General features: G+C 38.3%; 1 protein-coding gene across 7 annotated transcripts in view; it reads right to left on the bottom strand.

Annotated features, from left to right (window-relative positions):
* The window catches only part of E(bx) (nucleosome-remodeling factor subunit NURF301 E(bx)), a 464,290-nt gene that overhangs the window by 268,677 nt on the left and 174,567 nt on the right, over positions 1-21,046 (bottom strand). For all 7 annotated transcript variants that reach the window (XM_068230140.1, XM_068230142.1, XM_068230143.1 and 4 more), the window contains 3 exons: positions 5,871-6,067; positions 4,504-5,065; positions 2,201-2,586 (listed from right to left, as the gene is read on the bottom strand). In XM_068230140.1, the coding sequence (XP_068086241.1) occupies positions 2,201-2,586; positions 4,504-5,065; positions 5,871-6,067 (1,145 nt within the window). The remainder of the gene's footprint in view (positions 1-2,200; positions 2,587-4,503; positions 5,066-5,870; positions 6,068-21,046) is intronic.

Genomic DNA, 21,046 nt, shown 5'->3' on the forward strand with positions numbered 1-21,046 from the left:
TAATTAAACACAAATTTGTCAAAACTAATCAAATACGACAGGTCTTAACCTTGAGGCGATTATATAGGCTTAGGATGCTTGAAATTCAAGCGAAACATGTCCCTATAAAACAGTGTTGTAGCATTATGATCTAACAACATAAAACCAATTGTAGTGAAAAGGTGGGGGAAAAAAACACCCCACAATATTGTAAGCATATTACTGGATACTGGCCGCACTTAAGTGACTGCAGCTATCGAGCTCGGTGGTGTTTACTTGATCTCTCTTTTTGCTTCTTAAGATACCATACAATAATTTCTTGCTGCCCTGCATATCATCTGTCAATTTCTGTGTAAATAAGGCCCAGCTTATGATCCAGAATGTCACATGCATGATATGATAGTTTTTAATACACCTTGATTTATTTTTTTCAACTTTCGGCTGTAAAATATGGGCCAAACACTCAAATTCCAACCAGGTAAATGACCTTGCAGTTAATGTAAAAACGGTTAAACATTTCTCTAACATTAAAATTAATTAATTAAAACCTGTTTATTTTACTTTTTGTATCACAGATGAATGATATTAATGATATTACTACCCTTTCTGCCTATCCTGCCCTGTAACAACAATCTGCTGAAAAATACACAGGGCAGGTTATACCAAGCACATCAATAATACCCAGTTGACAGGTTAAAGCCGTCACCCCAAATGAAGTAACAAAAATTCATTACCTAGCTATTTTTCTTGTTGAGCATTGCTCAAAATGTTGAAACTTGTTGCTCACATTAGAGAGCTCCAACATGCCATTAATTCATGTACTTAAATCTTATTGACCTTCCAAAAGGACTTTGAATTACTACAGGACGCTTTTAAGACAACCTCGGATAAACTTTCCAAAGTACCAAAACAACTGCAGATGCATTTAACATCTTTGTTTCAATCTGTAGGTAGAGCAATCCTGAAAAAGTTCAATCACTTAATAGAGTTTGACACAGGAAAATTTGTCATTTCTTCTCTCGATAAACTTTTTGATCCAAGAAACATAATGGAGGTGGATTTAGAAAATGATGAACTCTCTCGTCTAATAAAGCAAATTCCCATCCTACGAGAACTTTTGAGGTCAGAATATCTTGAACCATACACAGTGTTTAGGGATCTAGTTACTAGTTCAGTAGAGCAGGTGTGATAACCATTCTTCTTTCCCTGAAACCAGAATATGAGCATTTTTTGTGGAAGCTGCAGTGAAGGCCTTGTGGATTCCTGTCAGTAATGTTGATAATGAGAAGGCATTCTCAACGTATTTATAGGTTTACCTTTTATTGCTGGAAAGTGGAAATAAAATTTAGCGAAATTATTGACAAAATAAAATAAAAAAAGTTAAAAAAATACCAAAATAACTGTCAAAAAATGACAAAATTTGGCAAACAATTTTCAACACAAACAGGTGCCTCTGTTGGTAATTTCCAACTCCAATTTCCCAAGTGAGGTGTAGTTTGTTCATTACTATCTTTCAATTGCTACAAGTAAACTGAGCAGTACAAGACTTGTGAAGACAATCTAGATGATTTACAGAACAAGTCTGACAATGATGGTATTGGCAAAGAATGCAATCACAGTTATCTTGAACCCAGTACAGACGATAATGTAGAAAGTAGTGAAGAAAATCAGTGTGGAAATAGAACAGAGAGGGACAAACTTAGATGGTCTGAACATGTTAAGAGGGAAGAGGGAACGATGCCAACACAGATGACGGAAATACAAATAGAAAGACGGAGACCCAGACTAAGGTGGATGGGAACTATCAAGAATAGTACAATTAGAAGAAATCTGGATTGGAACACAAAGGAACAAAGGTGGAAAGGTGCTAAACATCTCAAGCTGAAGTGAGATGGACAAGAGAAATGATGATGATGATTATTAATATGACGACTAAAATACGTGCAATTTCCTTCCATAACGTTAAAGAGTAATGACCATTCTGCATTATTAATTTTATGTCCTGGAAGCATCAATTAACTGTTCTGATAAACAATGCAGGCCAGTTATCAAACAAAAGCTTATTCTGTAAGAACTCAAGGGAAAAAGAAATTTGAGTGTATCCCTGATGTTTACCAAAATCTTGCTTTCAATGGAAATAACTCCTGATCCCTAGTAATTAAAGCTTTTGGTGTTTACAAAAAATTACACATGCTACCACACTACAAATACTTTCACCTACTTTCGAGTTATTGCCGCTGCTCGAAGAAACGTCCCGGTTCTCGTCATCGTTGTCCATCACCGAAGTCGACACTTCTACCTCTGTACAGCTTTCCGGCGTACTGGTAGAAACCTCAACCTCGTCAAACACTGAAGGAGTCCCGAGTTCTTCTTCGTACGTTACTCCGTCGAACAGTCCTGGCCTACCGTTACTGTCCACTTTTTTACTATCACTATTATTAACAGGTACGATATTGTCTTCACTTTTACGATCAACTGTGGGTGATTCAAGGGTCTTGTTGACGACGGGTGTCGAAACCTGGGCTTCTTCCTCGGGAGTCGTATCGGCTGCCACAGCAGTCTCCAGGTCCTTCCTGATCGCATCCATGCTGTTATCTCCACCAACAGCTAGAAAATGTACATGCATGGTAGGTACAGTCCCTGTCTAGTAGCCTCATCACATTCTGTTCATCTCACAAAGAATTCATTGTACATCCATTGAAAGAGAAGGGAGGGGGAGCAATATCTACTTAGAATGCTTGTGTTCTTCTAATTAGAAAGTAATCTTAGAGCAAGTATTGGAAAGGGACAAACATGTGTCAAATCGAGTCACATATAGAGAGATAGGAACAAGAAAAAGAACACATCATAGGATGAACATAATGGCATGTTTCTTCCTTTTTCCTGTATTTATATGGCTTTCTTCCATGTCCTACACGTCATGCAGTAAGACGGCATCTCAATGAATGTTGATGTCCGCCCTCAGGAAAAAGCTGAGAAGCAGGAACATGGGGGAGGGCTGAGAGGAGATGGATGCAGAAGAACTGGGGTTGATGAGAAATGTTTGTTCCTCCCTCTTCCAATAATGACCTGCCATTATGTGCTCCTTTTACAGTTCCTGTTTTTCTGTCATCATCATCATCATCTGTATATGACTTAATTGTAGACTGGATAATGGAGAGGAAAGACATAAGTGACAAATGAAGTTGAATATTGAAAGAGAAGAACACATGATTATAGGTCTGCATCAAAAGAGGAAGCAATACAAAAGGAGATGACGACACACTTGAAAACACAAAAGGACAGAGACAGTCTCGATATCTTCAAATTGAAAGACTTTCTCCGTAATCTGTTCTAGATCCATTTTTTCTCAGCCCTGATGAGATAAAGAAGATAAAAGGCTAGGAACACAGGACACACAAAAGAGGAAGAAAGAATCCCACTATACTCCTCAATGCTTTACTTCTAAACTGACATTTTGGCCGATTTTGGCTGTCTGGTTGTTATGCGCTGAAACATAGACATCCAACAAATCTCAAGCTACCATTCATATCGACTTATATCGTCAGAGTGCGATCTCAAAACCTAGTTGCCAATTCTAATATATACATTCACCACATGGTTAACCTATCTCGCTCAGCGTGTGTGGTATTCGGTACGGATTGCAAACTTTTGCATTTTCTTCAGTAATTAGTGTGTTTCATATTAGTCTATCTCTCTAGTATAGTACAGTATAGCGTAGTTTACAGTTTAGTATAGCATAAGTTAGTAAAATACACGTTTAGTAGTTCAAAATAGCTGTAGTAGTAGTTCAAAATAGCTGTAGTTTTTATTTAAGTCCGTGTATTGGTTAGTGTACTTAGTTTGTTCATGTTTAGCATGTCTTAGTGTACTTCGGAAAAAACAAGTGGCAAGAAAGTGACTCTGAGATCGGCGGAGTGTTCCCTCCTTCCTGTGCCAGCCATTAGCGGTGAGTGTTATTTCCTCATTCTCTTTTATTCTTAATCATATATTCTCTTTTTAGTGTGGGATGTTGTTAGTAACTGTAGTTTCTGTAAATTTGTTTTCAATCCAGATTCATTAGCTTTTCAGAGTACAGTATTTCATTCTCTGAGGGCTGTTTACCGCAGTCATATCGCATCAGCTGTTCTTGTGGCAGTAGCACGCCGGCAATAGGGGTAAGGCAATTTGTTTTGTGAAACGTCAATTTAGAAGTAAAGCCATGCGGAGCATAGGTCAACGTAAGTAGGCTAATTCCACCTTTATTTGACTTTTTTTCTCTACTTCCTTTTTCTTAGCTTATCCAGCCTTCTTCTTACGAATGTTGATACCCACCCTCCTGATAAAACAGGGAAGTAGAAACAAGCTTGTCAGGGGTTGAGGAGAAATGGTGATGGTGACTGAGCCCATCTATTGTGGTTTAGCACCGGGTAGTGAGCTGGCGGAATACAGTGCTGTATTCTTAAGACCTGATCATAAAGTTCAAGTCGTATATGGAAGGATAGGAACGCACTACTTCACACTTAATGATAGAGGCAATTTTACCTTCAACAACAGATGGATCACCATTCAGTTTCTGATTGGTGGCGGTCACTGGGACAGTCTTTGGAGACACTATAGCATTCGTCACAAGATTGTTATTGTTTGTGTGAGTATTTGCTTTTCGGAGCAGGAGTAACAGTTCTCTTCGAACTCGAGCTCTTTGGAGGCACATGGGCGAGTAACAGGATGGAATCACTCCCGCGACAGACCCAGGGTTCGTTTGCTTACTGCTAATATTGCACTCACGAGAATAACAGCTAAGGTTGCGACCTCCTATACGCGTGAGACGGGCGTACTGCTGTTTGAACGCCGCTATCCGTCTCGTGATTGTACCCAGCGCCTCCTTTGTGAGCCCCGATTGAGACTGGAGGTTGTTTGCAACGCACAGTTTTCCCAACAACATGGACGGAAGGAGGTGGTCGACACCCTCGCTCTCTGCATCGCTCTCTTCGTTCTCGATGTCCACTTCTCCGTCTGGCTCGTCAGGAGACTTGCTGGACGATTCCATGGGTTCTTCGTGCCCCCCGCTTGCTTTTACGATGCCTTCTTTGCTGTCCTTATTAACCTGAAACAAGCAATATTAATTAATACAGAAGTCATGCTTTTCAGGTCTGACCTTTAAATTTTTTAGTATGTTGAACATAAAATATAAATTTATAAAACACTAGTACATACTGTAACTGGAAATTTTTTTTTTAAATCCAACAGTGAGTGTAACACACCAGAAGTTCATGACAATGAGAATGAGTGGGGTGGGTTCCGAGAGTGAATTTGAAAGTGACAATTTGAGCATTATCTTTCCCCATAGAAATGGGTGTTTTAAAACAGTCTGTCACCAATACATGTCTATTTACAACTATGTCCTTTGTATTTTATCCTACTGAACATTAGTATAAGAAGCTCTATAGAATTCTTACACAATAAAAACCACCGTACGTCTCCTTTCTATGTTTGTGCAGGCTAATCTCAAGAACCACCGAATGGAATTTGATGAGACATTCCTGTTGCATAAAGCATTTATCAAGGAAGGTTGACGTGTATGAAACAACAACAACAACAACAACAGGCATCTGTCAACCATAGCAAAAAATCAGCTGCCGTATGGACTAACTACCCTTATGATGAGCGTGATTTAGAGCCTGTAACTCACTCGCCCTGGATTCAGACCCATCAGCTAAAATCAACCACGAACTTAGTACGACAGAAAGAGAAGTGACGATGCAACTACCTCAGGCCCACGCTGAGAAGAGCAAAGGTCATTCGGGTTCTGGTGGACCAGAACATCATGCTGAGAAGAGTTGGAGCTTCCTAAAACTCCTCAAACCCAAGAGAAAGCAATTTATAAATAAAGAGATTTTGAAACAACTCACCCGTTTCAATGCATTCTGTGCAAGGCTTCTCTCTTCAATCAGCTTCAAGTGGGACCTCCGAGAAAGAAACTCGTCCAGTCTTGACTTCTTTGCAATCTTTGGATAATGTAATCTCCCAGGTGATGTTAGAGCCTTACTAATATCTATCTCTTCAAATGAGGAGATCGGAGGGAACACCTTCATGTTCTTCAAAGAGGCTGGAACAAGCATCAAAGCATTCCCTCTTAGTAATGGAAACAAAATTCAGTAGTTCTTAAACAGAAATCAGGTAATGCGGCAAAAGTCTTAAGAAAATGACTTCAATAAAAGTAATTAAACATGTTCGTGTATACATATTTTTGGGGCAACATTTTATAAATAAGATTGCTGTATGCAACACACACTCTATTTAAAAAAGAAATCAAATCCGATACAGGAAGATATGAACATGAAAAAGAACACTTAACAGGATAAAACACAGTGACAGGTCAGTGTGAAAGGAAGGAGCAACAGAAAGAGGAGATAATGACAAACAGGAAAACACAGAAAGACAGACACATACACATTTCTTTTGGGGTTGGAAAATCTTTCATAAACAGATCACATCTTGTCAGGGGTGAGTACTAGGATCAACACTCTTTTTGATAAAACAATATATATAAACTGACACTATTTGGTAAATTATTCTTATTTGCAATGATATTTCCTTTAAAAAAATTTTTTTTTTACATAGATGACTGAAGAACAAATAATGGATAAAGTACAAAGAGAATTAAATACTCTCTTACACTGGGTGACCGATAATAATTTTGTTTTAACCCTAGAACTGCTGCAGGTTTATTTGTCAAATGCTGCAGTTATTTTCCTCCATATACACTATGAAATTAAAATCATCCCTCTAAACTCATATTAATCCCAATAAATCCATATTATACACCAACAGAAAGCTGAAAGATTGATCAATAAGATGATGTCAGAAATAATTTTAAAAATTGTCATGATTTCTAACTATCGAAATATAAAATTATAATTTTCTTTGAACAAAGGGAATTGTCGAAATATTTTGCTTTTGCAAGTTATGAATCTCATTCCATATTGACGGTTATCACTTTACAAAAGAAAATATTTATAAAATCCTCCTATCAATACAATTCAAGTCATCTGTTAGATGAAGCAAAGTCTATACATGTTTCAGCCTAATCTCAAGGCCATCTTCAGTAGTAAAACAATTACAGAGATGCCAACTTTCAAGAAAGGTAATTCGTAATGCAGCAGTCGTAGTTTTCTTTTTCCGTAATCTTACTAACTTACATATCATTTAATTTAAAGCTTGTGTTTTGGTCAACGTACACTGGTGACATTTTTTTTTTTCATATCATGTGCATCCTCTGCACTAACAGAGCACTTAACAGTTCGGAGTTCATATTAGCACGAAATTCAGTCTTGTTCTTCTTCATCATGCGTATCCGAAACATCGCGACTACACACACTACAAAACACGTGTGAATGAGATTTTGAGGAATGCATTAAAGAAGGCCATTCTTCCGAGTATACCTCCCTAAATTTTTCAATTATATTTACTACTAGCGTCACTAATCACGGTAACGTAATCACACGTATTTTCCTGCACAAGAAATCGCTTCATTATTTCAAACCTTTCGCATTTCGTAACACACGATTAGCATACATCCTAGAAGAGCAATATATGTAAATTTGGCAACCAAAATCGCAATAAATACATCTTCAACAGTCACGCACACAGTATTCACAAGTAAACGGAGTTTGTCACCACTTTACCGCCAAAACAAAGACAAAAGAACTCGCATACTTGCATGGAAGTCTGATTATGTGACGAACAAAGACAACAACTCCGCAAGATATACCACTTCACAGGTGCTTATATTTCCGGAACTGGAAGCACACACTGCGTTCGGCGCTTGAAAACTCGAAATATTCTTAAACGAGGGACATGAAAGGGGTATAAATTATTACTGAGAAATCGGAAAATAATATTCAGAGAATTCAAGCTGCCTTGTGTATCCTTTTGAACACTTCATAAACTTAGATTTAAAAATCAACAAAAAATCGTAATTTGTGGTGTGTGATTCGTAAAGGCGTAATTATGATGGGTAATTTGTAATTATTACGACTAAATCGTAATAGTTGGCATCTCTGCAATTATTACATAATATACAAACAAATTAAAAAACGTAATGATGTGAAGTGACAGTGATCATGATAAGTGAATTAAAAACACATTGAGGTGCAAAGTCCTCTCGTCTAATAGATCTTGCTGGCTGTTAAATAAAACATTATGCTGAGGAGTGTCGGTCATCTCCATTCGAGACGACAACTTTTAGTTACAAATGTTACACGTTTTATTCGTAGTATTGACGGTCTCACTACACTCCTCAGCATAATGTTTTATTTAACAGCCAGCAAGATCTATTAGACGAGAGGACTCTGCACCTCAATGTGTTTTTAACTCACTTATCATGATCACTGTCACTTCACATCATTACGTTTTTTAATTTGTTTGTATATTATGTAATAATTGTTTTACTACTGAAGATGGCCTTGAGATTAGGCTGAAACATGTATAGACTTTGCTTCATCTAACAGATGACTTGAATTGTATTGATAGGAGGATTTTATAAATATTTTCTTTTGTAAAGTGAAATATTTTGCTTTAAGAAAATAATTTGTGATATATAATTTATTCCTGAAACATGATATCCTGAAACACACAGGTATGTTCTTACATTTTCCCCACACAATTCTTCACTTTTCATTTCAGAAGCTAAGTAAAACACATTTTTTCTCCAAACTGATTTTGAGTTCTTTTCACGAATTTTGAACCTACACCTTATTTTGGTTTTCTTAGGGCAGTTTCTTTTTTTTGTGTTGCGATCAAAGTATTTATAACATTTTAAACAAATATCAACAGTTCACACTTATCCCTTCACTGGTTTCTTCAAATATTGACGTACTGCCAATAATAATATAACATGCACCAATTTGAACATCGTTCCGGTTATCGGAATTTTCCATTACTTCCGAGGCACCTCGTACTTTGCTGTCACTTTCATTACTTTCAGGAATAATTTCCTTGTCGGAATTAACACAATAATCGGTGTCACCATCAGTAAGTACTGTCGCTAAGATCTTCGGAAATCAAGCGCCCGATTTCAGAAGAGTCAACAAAGCAGGCTGCCATCTTGATTCTAAGAACATATGAAAATACTTTCACTTCTACAGCTAAATGAACTTCTCAATACTGTTGCTTGTTTTTCAAAGACTTTCAAAAGTGAAGATAAAAGTACCAGTATTTAACTGGTATCTATATTAGTGCCATCTGGCATCCAGTTATAAATCTGTGGCAGAAGAAAGACACCGTCTGTCAGAAAGACGATCGCACTTGACGAAGCAATGCACCGTCTTCCAGAAAGACGGTCCGCAGTTCTAGGGTTAAATAGTTTTAAACTAAATACAGCGGAATCTCATTAGCACATTCTTGGTTACCGTGTTTTCCAGTTCAACATAATTATTTTCTCCAGTCAGTCCCAGTCCCAATCCTGCTAAATGCATATTAATGTATCCCCTTAATACATTTTCCCCACTTACAAATATCAAAATTTTGTTGGACTATCTGTTAGGGAACCAGGTCTCCTTCACCTATACATTTAAAGAGTTTACTAAAAACAGCTTTGGCAAATCCGTCCATCCGTTCTACTGGACTGATTTGCTTCATTTTTGTTTTATTCTCTCCAGAATTACCTGCCGGTGAATCATGACGCATTGCTAGGTCAGTGGCACCCAGTGGCTTGCATACTGCTAACACCACTCAAGTAGATTTGGTGATTGATGATCTGACTACAGAATCAACATTTACCAGTTCCTGTTTTGCAACTGAAATTGTAATGATTAGCAGTGATGGAACTAATAATTCTATGAATATCAATACATGAAAGAGTATGGATGATGAACATACTCCAGATGCTAAGAATTTAGAGCCTAATTTATTTTTCAGATTTTACACTTAGTTCATCCCAGATTTTAATAATAATTGTGTGTTAGTACATCAGTTTTCATGTCAATTGTGTGTTTTTACATTTGCTTAGTTATTAGATGTATTACATTAAGACTGAAACTAGTCCCTAGTTTAGTAATTTAATTCAATTATATTGCATAATATAGTATTGAAAAAGGTGGACCATACAATATTAACTTACTAATTATTATTGCATGCAGCCACATTTGATTACTACCTGTCAAGCCAGAGACTGTACACTTCCTCTGATCATGGAAGAATATTACTCTTTGATTCTCTGACCTACCCCAGCTTCTGAATATACTCTAAAGATGGCAATGTTCCTAATAATACGTGCTGGAAAGAGAATACAGTCTACGTACGTACAGACAGGAAGGTATCACATCGACCAGCCTTCTGTATGAACATTGATAAAGTGCAGGGACAAACTCTTGAAAAAGTGGGAAGTCTTACCCAAACCAGTATTCAGTGACGACCAATTGTATGCTGCACTATCTTGGGAAAGATTGTTTGAAAATGTTAAGATCCAGATACGGCCGAATGGCCGAAGCACAAAGAATATTGTAGGGAAAGAAATGTTAGAAACTGCATCACGAATGAATCAGTTATTATGTATGGGTATTCATTGTTCATAAAATTATTAAAAAGGGCAGAAAAACAATATCAACATCTATATGACAGGCATATCAAGACAAGTTACCTGACTTATTTATAAGGAATGCTGAGGAGGAGCACGGTTCCACTAGTATTTCATTACATAAATACAAAATTTTGCATCTAGAAAACATGATGTGATATTGCTTCCAATGTCTGATTTGACGGTGTAGAACTGCTCTGAGCTATGAAGCAACACGTAAGTAATAGCCGATGCCTCTCTCCCACCCCTCCCTATGTTTCTCTCGTTTTCTTGGATTTCGCACGTCCAATCGCTACATTATTCGTTTATTATTGGTAGACAGAAGTTGACTTTTGTTTCTGTATTAATTAGAAATTCAGGTTAGTGGTATATGCAGAACCATTGAAGAGGCAATGACAGAACTTACGAATTACCGTACGCATATTTACCTTGAAGAGCCTCACTTAATCCAGTCACTATGTTGTTTCTTAAATTATTAGTACACACAGTACACTGAAGGTTTCTGTAGATTTGTGTTTTAAGAAATGCATTGTCTTCTAAGCTAGTGACCAAGAGATTGTTTTGTTCTTGTCAGTGTCGGAATTTATTTTGCTAGATCTGGTGACTTTTTATACTGTATTGTATTCAGAAGCGTCTCACTGCCAGTTTGCTCACCTCATTGCTCGTGCTTGTGTATTTCACTGGTGTGTTGTTACAATCTATTTCATTGTATTTTTCATAATGGATACGAAGAAAGTACGACAGATATCAAACGATGATACGTTGAAACATATTCACGAGATGGACTGTAACCCTCACATCAAGCGGGTGGACATACTGCAAAAGTGGAATATTATTCCGTCTCCACTGAAACAGAACGTGGCTTTGAAGAAAGGGTGAGCGGCAAAAGGAACAGTTTCCTGAACTGGAAAGCCTGTTCTTTGAACATACCAACTGACAGAACCATGGTTTGAGCACAGACCTGTAAACAGTGCAGATGAGTATCGTAGATTTTAAAGCTTCGGATGGTTGGATCACGAGGTTCAAGAATTGGCACCAGCTGGTGTACAGATGTGTGAGGCAGGGCTCCTGGCATGAATAATGACAAAGTACAGTCCTCATGATGTTTTCAGTGTGTACGAAACAGGTTTTTAAATTTTTTTTCTTCCACCTCTTAACTGACAAAATCCTGAAATTTAAAGGAGAAAAAATGTCATGGAGGAAAGTTGAGTCTTTTTGAATGGCAATGAAAGTGCAACGGAAACCTAAGTTCTACTGGTAATAGGAAAAGCGGAGTCCACACTACTTTCAAACTGTGCGGACATTTCCTAGCAAGTACACATCCAATGTGAACACCCGGGTAACTGCAAGATTTGAGCAATGTTTACGCGCACTGGATGCAAAAATGAGCACTCAGAACAAGAAAAATGTTGCTGTTCATTGACCAATGTGCAGCACATACCACTTACACTGCATATCTATGGAAAGAGAATCCCCCCCCGACCTACCTGCACTAGTCGCCTGCAGCAGCCTGATAAGGGCATCATCAAATGTGTGAAACAAAAATACAGGAAGCAGCTCGTTCAGAAGCAATTGGTATCTCTTCAAACCAGTACAAGGAAAACAACAGTACTTGAAGTGATCTGCTTGGATTAAATTGATCTGAACACCATCAAGAAATGTTTTAAGATGGATGGTTTCTGTAGTGTTGCTGCAGGTTACTTCACGCCTATAGACAGAAACCTTGCGATGACTGATGAATGGCAACATATAGTGGGCGAAGACAATGACGTAAGCTTTGATGCTTATATAGACTGATGACAAGTGTTGTGGTCTGTCAGTCTCTGACCTCTGATGAAATTCTCGATGAGCAGACGGCCGATAAGCGACAGCAAGAAAGCAAACAATAGGACAAACCAGGAACAGTGCGTACACTTTCAAAAGCATTAGAAGCGATGGACAAAGTGAGATGATGTCACAAGTTTAGTTGTTGCTGATGATGACATGGCTTTAATGATGTAGATGGATTTGGTTCTATGTAAACTTAGACAAAAGAAAAGGCAGTCCATTCTGGATATGTTTTTCAAAGTTGTGTAATGAGCAGAATTTCGTTCTTTCTTCTTCTTCCCCTGCATGAATGGGTCACTTAGGACCACACGGAATCAATATTTGTTAAACTTTCATCCTTGCCCAATAATTCTTTATTTTCATCTGATGTAATTTGTTTCTCCAACCAAGTACATCGTGTTGGTTTCTTCTTATCTTCCTCAAATCCCCTTGTGTGAACAATTTTCCTGATTACGTTTCTATTCTGCAGATTTGGTGATTCTAATTCAGTGACATATTTCTCTACTTGCTTATACCATCTCGTACATTTGATTTGCAGAAATTTGTGTATTCGATAAGTAAGTCTGGTGTTATTCTTTTCAAATGGGTTAAAAATTGAATTTGTCACAGTCTTATTGTATCAGTAAGATTACATATTCTAAAATATATTTCCGAGTTGGGTTTGGGGTAATGTACAGTAGAAGTCCGTTATAGCAAGAATTCATAACAGCGAAAAATGTACTCGGTATAGCGGATTGTTGTTATATCAGATTTTTGTAAAAGTCGGGTGGGAGGGAACTCACACACGTTAAAATTGATATGTAACGTCAGTCCGTTTGATCAAAACTTGAGTTTTGCAGATTTCCATACTACAGCTTACTCGTAGGTTATTTTTCTAATTCCGAGACAACGTAGATGTGTATTTTCAATTTCATTCAGAAAAATTCTAGTAGTATCACTCCTGTAGCTTCTGTGGCAAACGTTTCAATTTTCTTATTCAAACAGTTACCCAACCTAACTTAACCTCATATGTATCATGAAATTATATTTCAGGCACCAGTAGAGTAATTATAACCTTTTCGCTACAAATTACTCGGAATTAGCCTTTCCGAAATTTAACCAGACATGAGAAAATACAGTGAAACTTTGTAGTCCCGATTCACGTCGTTTTAAATCTATTTAAAAATACCTCATTTATCATGTCACAAATTTTTGTTACCACTCAGTACAATCACATTTTTCCCAGCCCCGAAATAGTTCTATGTCATCCCATGTGAAACAAACACAGATTAGATCCCTCGCCACAGGAGGGAGGTCAGGGAAACTTAAGCGAAAACCGGAGATGGCCTTGAATTCTGGAAATTTAGCCTTGGGAAAGTTCAGTTTTACTCTCCGGGTGTCACTGATATTGCTGAGTAACCCAGTAATCCTGTCTGTGCTTGCATTTCGCATTCCATTCAGATATTAGAAATGTATTCTGTGTTGAGTGACATAATGAAGGGTAGCGAATATTTGTCGCGTGATAGAATACACAAGGACTAGGAACATAATCGCGTGAAAGTGACTAGCGTGGTGCATATTTGTCTTGTGGTAGCCCCGTTATTATAGATACTGACAAAGTTGTAAAATCGCTTACTAATGAAGACAAAATCCAGGAAGTGGACAGGCATACGCATCCTTCAAACTGTGGCGTGTATGTTAAAAACGGCACCTTAAGTTTCAACCTGAGTCGATCGAAGTGTTGTCGCATTCAAGATGACGGTCAAAGACATTTCTCTCGCACATGGCCAAGTTTAACCTCAAAAATTCATGGTCAAAAAGAGTGACCAGAAAATAATGTTTAACCCACTGGTACGAAATATAAGGCTTCTGCTGAGATTTGTTTAAGAAAGTGTGTGATCTGCAATAATGCGCTGGTACTTTTATGGGATCCCACTGCTAACGTTTTTGTATTTGTTGTCAGGTGTTTTACACACCTTTTAATACACTATTTTTGTTTAATAAGCCCCAGTGACCCCTGCAGAAACGCCTAACAAGGTTGTACTGATTGAATTAACATCCAAAATCAATCACCCACTCTGCGCCATATTTTGAGGTGTATCACATTCTTGGTTAATAGCAGTAATTAGTTTTCAAATTAAGCGATCGTTCATTTTAGCCCTTATTTCTAACGAGTTAACTACTGCTATCGACCACGTTATTAACGCATTTATTACAGAAACATGTTGTCTTTCATTTCAAATTGTGCTTATAGAATACGAGTCGACAGGTATTACTAATCGACTCCAACGTTGCCTTCGAAATCAAATGTTGATGAGAGTGTTCGCTAGTGCACATAGTGAAAAACCTACACGGGAGATTATCACATTCAATATTGTACCAGGAGGTACACCTCAACTCCGCTCATTCAAAATAAGCGCCTTAATAAACTCCTCTATCGAACAAAAAGTGAAACTAATACTACCAGAACTTGGAATTTTAATCAGAAGATGTCACTACTGAAATAATAAGTAATTGTGGTATTGTGAAGCTTCCTAAACTGATTGAATTTCTCCTTGTTTTGTTTTGCTATACATCAAGAAGTTTGGACATTTTTCCACAGATGACACTACCAAAAACTATGGTCATGCATTCTGGTGCAAGGTGGAAGAATTTATAACTTAAAGAAGATTCGTATGTCTAGATTTTCATAACTGAATCTATGTTAATTTATTTTTGGGTTGGCAACACTTCTTTTTCTTTCCGCCAGTTGTGAATCTAGCCAATCAGGAATTTTTGTAATTAATTTTCAACCAATCCCGCATTTTTTGCTCACTTTGTGTTAGCCAATAAAAACTGAGAGGGTGTGGCCGGTTTAGTCTTGAATTCTCTCGAACCTTCCCTGAGGGTATATAAGTTGGGGCTTTTCGTGTTTCCTTGTCAACTGATCACCGCCTGTCTACGTGTGTAATGGCCACGTAAATTCTATCTTTCTTGCTGTCTCTGCAACTTTATCTGAGGGGAAGATCTGAATCCTAACTATGTAACCTTCTTTTCTAAAATGTAAATTTTCTTTCGGCTAATGTAAAATTTCAGAAAGTTTTAACTGTAAATTGGGGATAGAGAGTGAGTTTCCCTCTCGAGTTCCCCTTCATCTTGGTTTGAGGTGACTACATTTTCATAACTGTTTTCTTCCTGTAATGTGTTAAAGTGATTTTCATGCGAGCCACCTCAGTAGTTTGGGAATCGCCCCCGGTTTCATCGGCCGAGAGCCCTGTAGGATTTTATATTTCATTATCTGGAGCGCAGTGGTCGCCTCCATTCAGTTTGTGTTAAGGCCGTTTATTTAACCTGTTTTTTTTTCCTCGCAAAGGCCCAGTAGGTTGGGTACTAGATACCCCCGAGTAAAATATTTCAATTTGTGAATAGTGCCTTGCGAGGCCATAGATTGTCTGATATTCCCGTAATGTTGCCTTGAGTAGGCTGGAAGAAACTGAGAGCCTGAAAGCTCTTTTCAAGGTTTTGTAATAGTGAAGGAAGGCTAGATACTGTAACTTTTAGAGCAAGTGCACTTCAATCGGGATATGCCCATCCCTGTTTAAACATTGAGAGTTATTAAGTTTTTGTAAACTGGATCCGGTATCTCTGAAGCTGTAAACTAAGGGCTGGAAGCCCCAAAGATGTAAACTTTATTTATCTTGGATTTTTCCAAGTATCGTTTCAGAATTGGCATTGTACCTGTTTTGTTTTTCTCTTGTTATTCCACCTAGTGGAGGAGGAGTGGTGGAAAGACCGAAGAAAGTGGAGAGGAACCATATTTGCCCCTACCCGGCTACAGCTGGATAAAGGGAAATGATGATGATGATAATGATGACAAGCTTTGTTAAAATTTTAATTCAATTCTCGATATTGTAGTTAGACCCATTCAAGCCCGCACCTTCTTTCACCATCTCTGCATTCCACACATACCTTGGAACAAATATAATCGCTGGAGTGTATAAATACTGATAATAGGAAATATTATGCACGCTTAATCGCTCGTAATAATGGTTATATGGTTCTTGCTGTAACCACAGGCTAATACACAGTGTACTATAGGAATTTTCAAGGACGAGAAAAAGCTGTCATTATAACCGAGTTCTCGCTATAGGCCATACTCGTTATAGCGGACTTCTACTGCATTCCAATTTTAATTCTGGACCCTAAGAATTTTATCATGATTTTCCTCTAATTGTTCCTTACGTTTTTATGATGGAAACTGAACATTTCTGAAGCACAAAGAGCTTCAGGTTTGACCACTGTTAAGTAATGACAAATTTTGTTGTTCAAGGACAAGCATTTTTTGTTATAAACATTCTTTGTGATTTGAAAAGCAATTTCCATTTACTGAATTCTTGAAACTACTGATTTATTTTCATTGCCATTTTCAGTATCCATTCGCCTAAGTACTTAAATTCCTTTACTCTTGCAATGTTATTCATATCAATGTTAAGTTCAGGTGGAGCATTTATGATTTGTTTTTCCATATGAGATTTTAAGTCCTATTTATGCTGCTTGCTCTTCCAATATACCAGTCTGTTTCTGTGTAGTATCAGAACTACATTTGGCAATTAATGCCACATCATCAGCAAACGTGACAGTCTATGTCAATACTCTAATTTTTGGTCCTAGTCGGTGGAATGGTGCATCTGCTTTTCTCCACTCTCAAACAACTTTTTCAAGAAGACAAACGGTAAAGGGGAGAGCCCAGCACCTTGACGTACACCTGTATTTATTTCAAACTCATCACTACATGCACCCATAAACTTTACTTTAGCTTTTGTTTCAGTCAGTGTATCCTTTATAATCTTTCTTGTTTTTTGGTCAAGTCCAAATTCTGTTAAAATATTAAATAATGAGACGTGATCTATACCATCATAAGCTTTTTTGAAATTGACAAATGTGATGACAATTTTTGTTAGATGTGTTTTGAAACTATGCTATAATGTTTTTTAGAGTCAAAATTTCTATGCACATGACCTCCCCTTTCTGAATCCACTTAGTAATCACCGATTTGGTGGTTTAGTTGCATATTGGAGAGAATTTTATACGTGATCTCTGGGAGATCAGTTACGCTTCCTGTTTTGCGTATGGGATGTATTATCGCCAGTATTGTCCGCCTCCGTTGCGTAACGGTTAGCAATATTAGCTGCCATCCTCGGTGGCCCGGGTATGATTCCCGGTACTGCCAAAAATTTTAAGAATGGCAGGAGGGCTGCTACATGCAGCTCACCTCCATTGGGGGTGTACCTGAAAAGAGCTGCACCATCTCAGGATGAGGACACAAGTTTACTATGCAGTATTTATTCCGAAATACATCATAGTGTGCTGTGTAGAGTGCAGTAGTTGGAATACATTACAGTGTAGAGGCACAGTAATTCATTTATTCCCCGTGTACATTATTGATAACCTATGTTGTGATTCTAGGAGTGCATGTAACTAATTGTTAGGGTCAGCAGTTTAATACGCACATCTACACCGCGTTCTTTTTCACTCATAAATACAGTATAGCGTTTTTCAAAAGTATGTTTTCCCACATTTGACGTCAAAATTTTTCAGTCCTTCAAAAACGTACTAACAAGGTGAATAATTTTTCACAAGCCATCTTACGTTAAAACCTCTCCAACAGAGTAAAAATTAAGACTCAAATAGTGGAAAGAGTCAGGTAATTTCCATCTTTTGGCCTTATTCTGGACATAACTTTAAGCCACAGGCATATTAGTGTTGAGTACAATCTGTGACAATAAAGTTCATTGAATGAAGTCAGAACGGTCAATCTGGCAACACTGGCGACACAGAATGCTGCACCTGCGTAGCAGCAGTTTTTGACCACCTGCTCCCAACATTGTTCAGTTGGGTATTGTGTGTGTGCGGTGTAAGACCTGTTTGACACAGTGCGTGTTTAGTGCGTTGGTTCTGAATGGCAAACAGGAACATGAACGACCAAAAGATCAATGTACAGTTTTGTTTTAAGCATGGCAAGACACCAAAAGAAACGCATGCGATGCTGGTACGTGTTTATGAAGATCAAGCACTGTCCTTGAAGTGTGTATAAGAGTGGTTCGCCCATTTTTGAGGAGGCTGGGAAAGTTTTTCTGACAACCCCAGTAGCGGAACACCGGCAACCGCCGTCAGTGACGAAAACATTGAGAAGGCAAGGACATTAATCACGAACGATCGGCGATTAACTGTGTGCATCATAGCGGATGAACTGCAGATTAACCCTGAATCCATGCAACAAATCGTTATCCAGAGGTTAGGGAAGAGGAAAACATGTTCTCGTCTTGTGCCACATCACTTGACTGACGATCAGAAGCAGGCAAGTTTAGAGGCTTCACAGGATTTTGTCGAAACAGCGAATGCGACACTAAATTTCTTGAACGGTATTGTCACTGAGGGTGAAGCGTGGTGTCTCAGGTAGGACCCTGAAACGAAACGGCAAAGCATGGAATGGCGTTCTCCGGGATCCCCCCCATTGGAAAAAGAACAGAGCCGAAAAGTCACGCAACAAAACAACGCTCATCACCTTTTTCGATAGTCAAGGCATTATTAAAAATAGGAGAGGATTTCCACCAATCAATACTTATTTATTGCATATATTAAGCTACTGGACCGGTTTCGACCTCATATACAAGGTCATCTTCAGCTGAACCATACATACATGACCTTGTATATGAGGTCGAAACCAGTCCTGTAGCTTAATATATGCAATAAATAAGTATTGATTGGTGGAAATCCTCTCCTATTTTTAATTGTGCAATTCGTCAATATGGAAATGAAGATTATAGATTATGAAGTCAAGGCATTATCCACAAGGAAGTTTTACCTAAGGGAACGATGTTGAATGCTGCACGGTACATTGAAATTTTGACCCGTTTCATGAAACGTCTACGCAGGGTACGACCTCAGTACGCACAGCAAGGTTCATGGTTTTTTTGTCCTTGACAACGCTCGCCCACACACAGCCAATATCGTCAAAGAGTTCATGACAAAAAAGGGGGTGGTGCAACTTGAACAGCCCCCCCATACTCGCTAGATCTCAATCCTCCAGACCTTCCTATTCCCACAACTCAAACTCGCTTTGAAAGGAAAGAGATTTGACGATATTCCAGACATCCAACGAAAAGTGACTAGGTTTATGAACACCTTCCCAAAGGAAGCCTCATTGCAAAGTTTCCAGGGCATGTATTGAAACATATCATATTGCCCCAGGGACAATATTGCGCAACACTGTGGATTTTATTATTTATAAGTTTCATATTCCGTATTGATTGGATTCAATGTAATAGATAAGAAAAATGTTCCACCGATCAATACATTTATTGTGGATGAATTATTACACTAGTACCGGTTTCGACCTATCTTGGCCATCATCAGCTAGCACACAAATTTACAGTCATGGGATAAATTACAAAGAAGTTACTTAAGAGCATCCGGATGTCTGATAAAAAATGGAAGTAAAATATATTGCAGTATGTTGCGTTAAAATAGCTCTGATTAAAAGTAGTGATGGTTAGAATAAACTAAAACCTATTGATTGAGCATGGACATGAGTACACAACACATTAAAATATATATGCCACATCATAAGACACTAAAAATATATAGCACATTAAACACATTAAAACAGGGTATATTTTAAAAACGTCTATTAATCCGGATGCTCTTAAGTAACTTCTTTGTAATTTATCCCATGACTGTAAATTTGTGTGCTAGCTGATGATGGCCAAGATAGGTCGAAACCGGTACTAGTGTAATAATTCATCCACAATAAATGTATTGATCGGTGGAACATTTTTCTTATCTATTACATTGCAACACTGTGGAGTCGTTATATTTGAAAGACTTTGTTTGTGAGGTGGCAAGCGAACGGCTTTGTTCTGGGCCGCACCCTGGGAGAGCGGCCGGTAGCCAGGTTTGAAAGTTTGAACGAGGCTGCGAGTGTGTCGCGGCGTTGTCTAACGTGCGGCGAGTTTGAAGTGAACCAATCGCGAGCTGTGAAGGCGAGGCCCACGGTCAGGGTGTTGTTCCAAGACAATTGCGTGGGATTGCTAATTTTGATCATCACAGTGCTGACCTGCTAGAAAGACGGGAGACATCTGATATAAAACCCGTGCTCCACAGTTTCGATACGTCTTAAGAGTAGTAATTGAATTTGGATCTCTTTATCTGTTCATTTTTCGGCTAACTTCAACCTATATATTTAAGTGGCTAGGTGCCAACAGTCGTGTACTTTGTCTTGAGAAAGCGGTTGACACCTCGGGCGATAGTCGACAGGGCCACCCCCTCTTTTGAAAGACACGGGTGAATCCATAAAACCAGCAGTGGCTAGGGGAAGCGTGGTCTGTCGTGAGTTGTTCGTGGTACTGAAGGTAGTCTCGACGCCAGTCGAGATCGTCATTTTTCTTTGTCTGATATCAAAGTGCTACAGTGACGTTATTTCTTTATGACTGTAATATGAATATTATGTACATAGAAGCGTACCTGGACTACATTAAAATGCATCGCCCTGGTGTGATTAACATTTAATAAATACGGGAGTTACAAGTCCGTATATGTGTAGTTACCTCTTCACGTGTGACGCTTCGCTGTTAGGCCGAATGCGGTAGGTACCATGCATGTGAGAGCGCGATAGACAATTGGGATGGTAGTGTGCATACCGGGAAGGTAGTGTGCCTACCGGGA

The sequence above is a fragment of the Anabrus simplex genome, chromosome 13 (assembly GCF_040414725.1).
Source record: "Anabrus simplex isolate iqAnaSimp1 chromosome 13, ASM4041472v1, whole genome shotgun sequence".
NCBI classification, from domain to species: domain Eukaryota; kingdom Metazoa; phylum Arthropoda; class Insecta; order Orthoptera; family Tettigoniidae; genus Anabrus; species Anabrus simplex.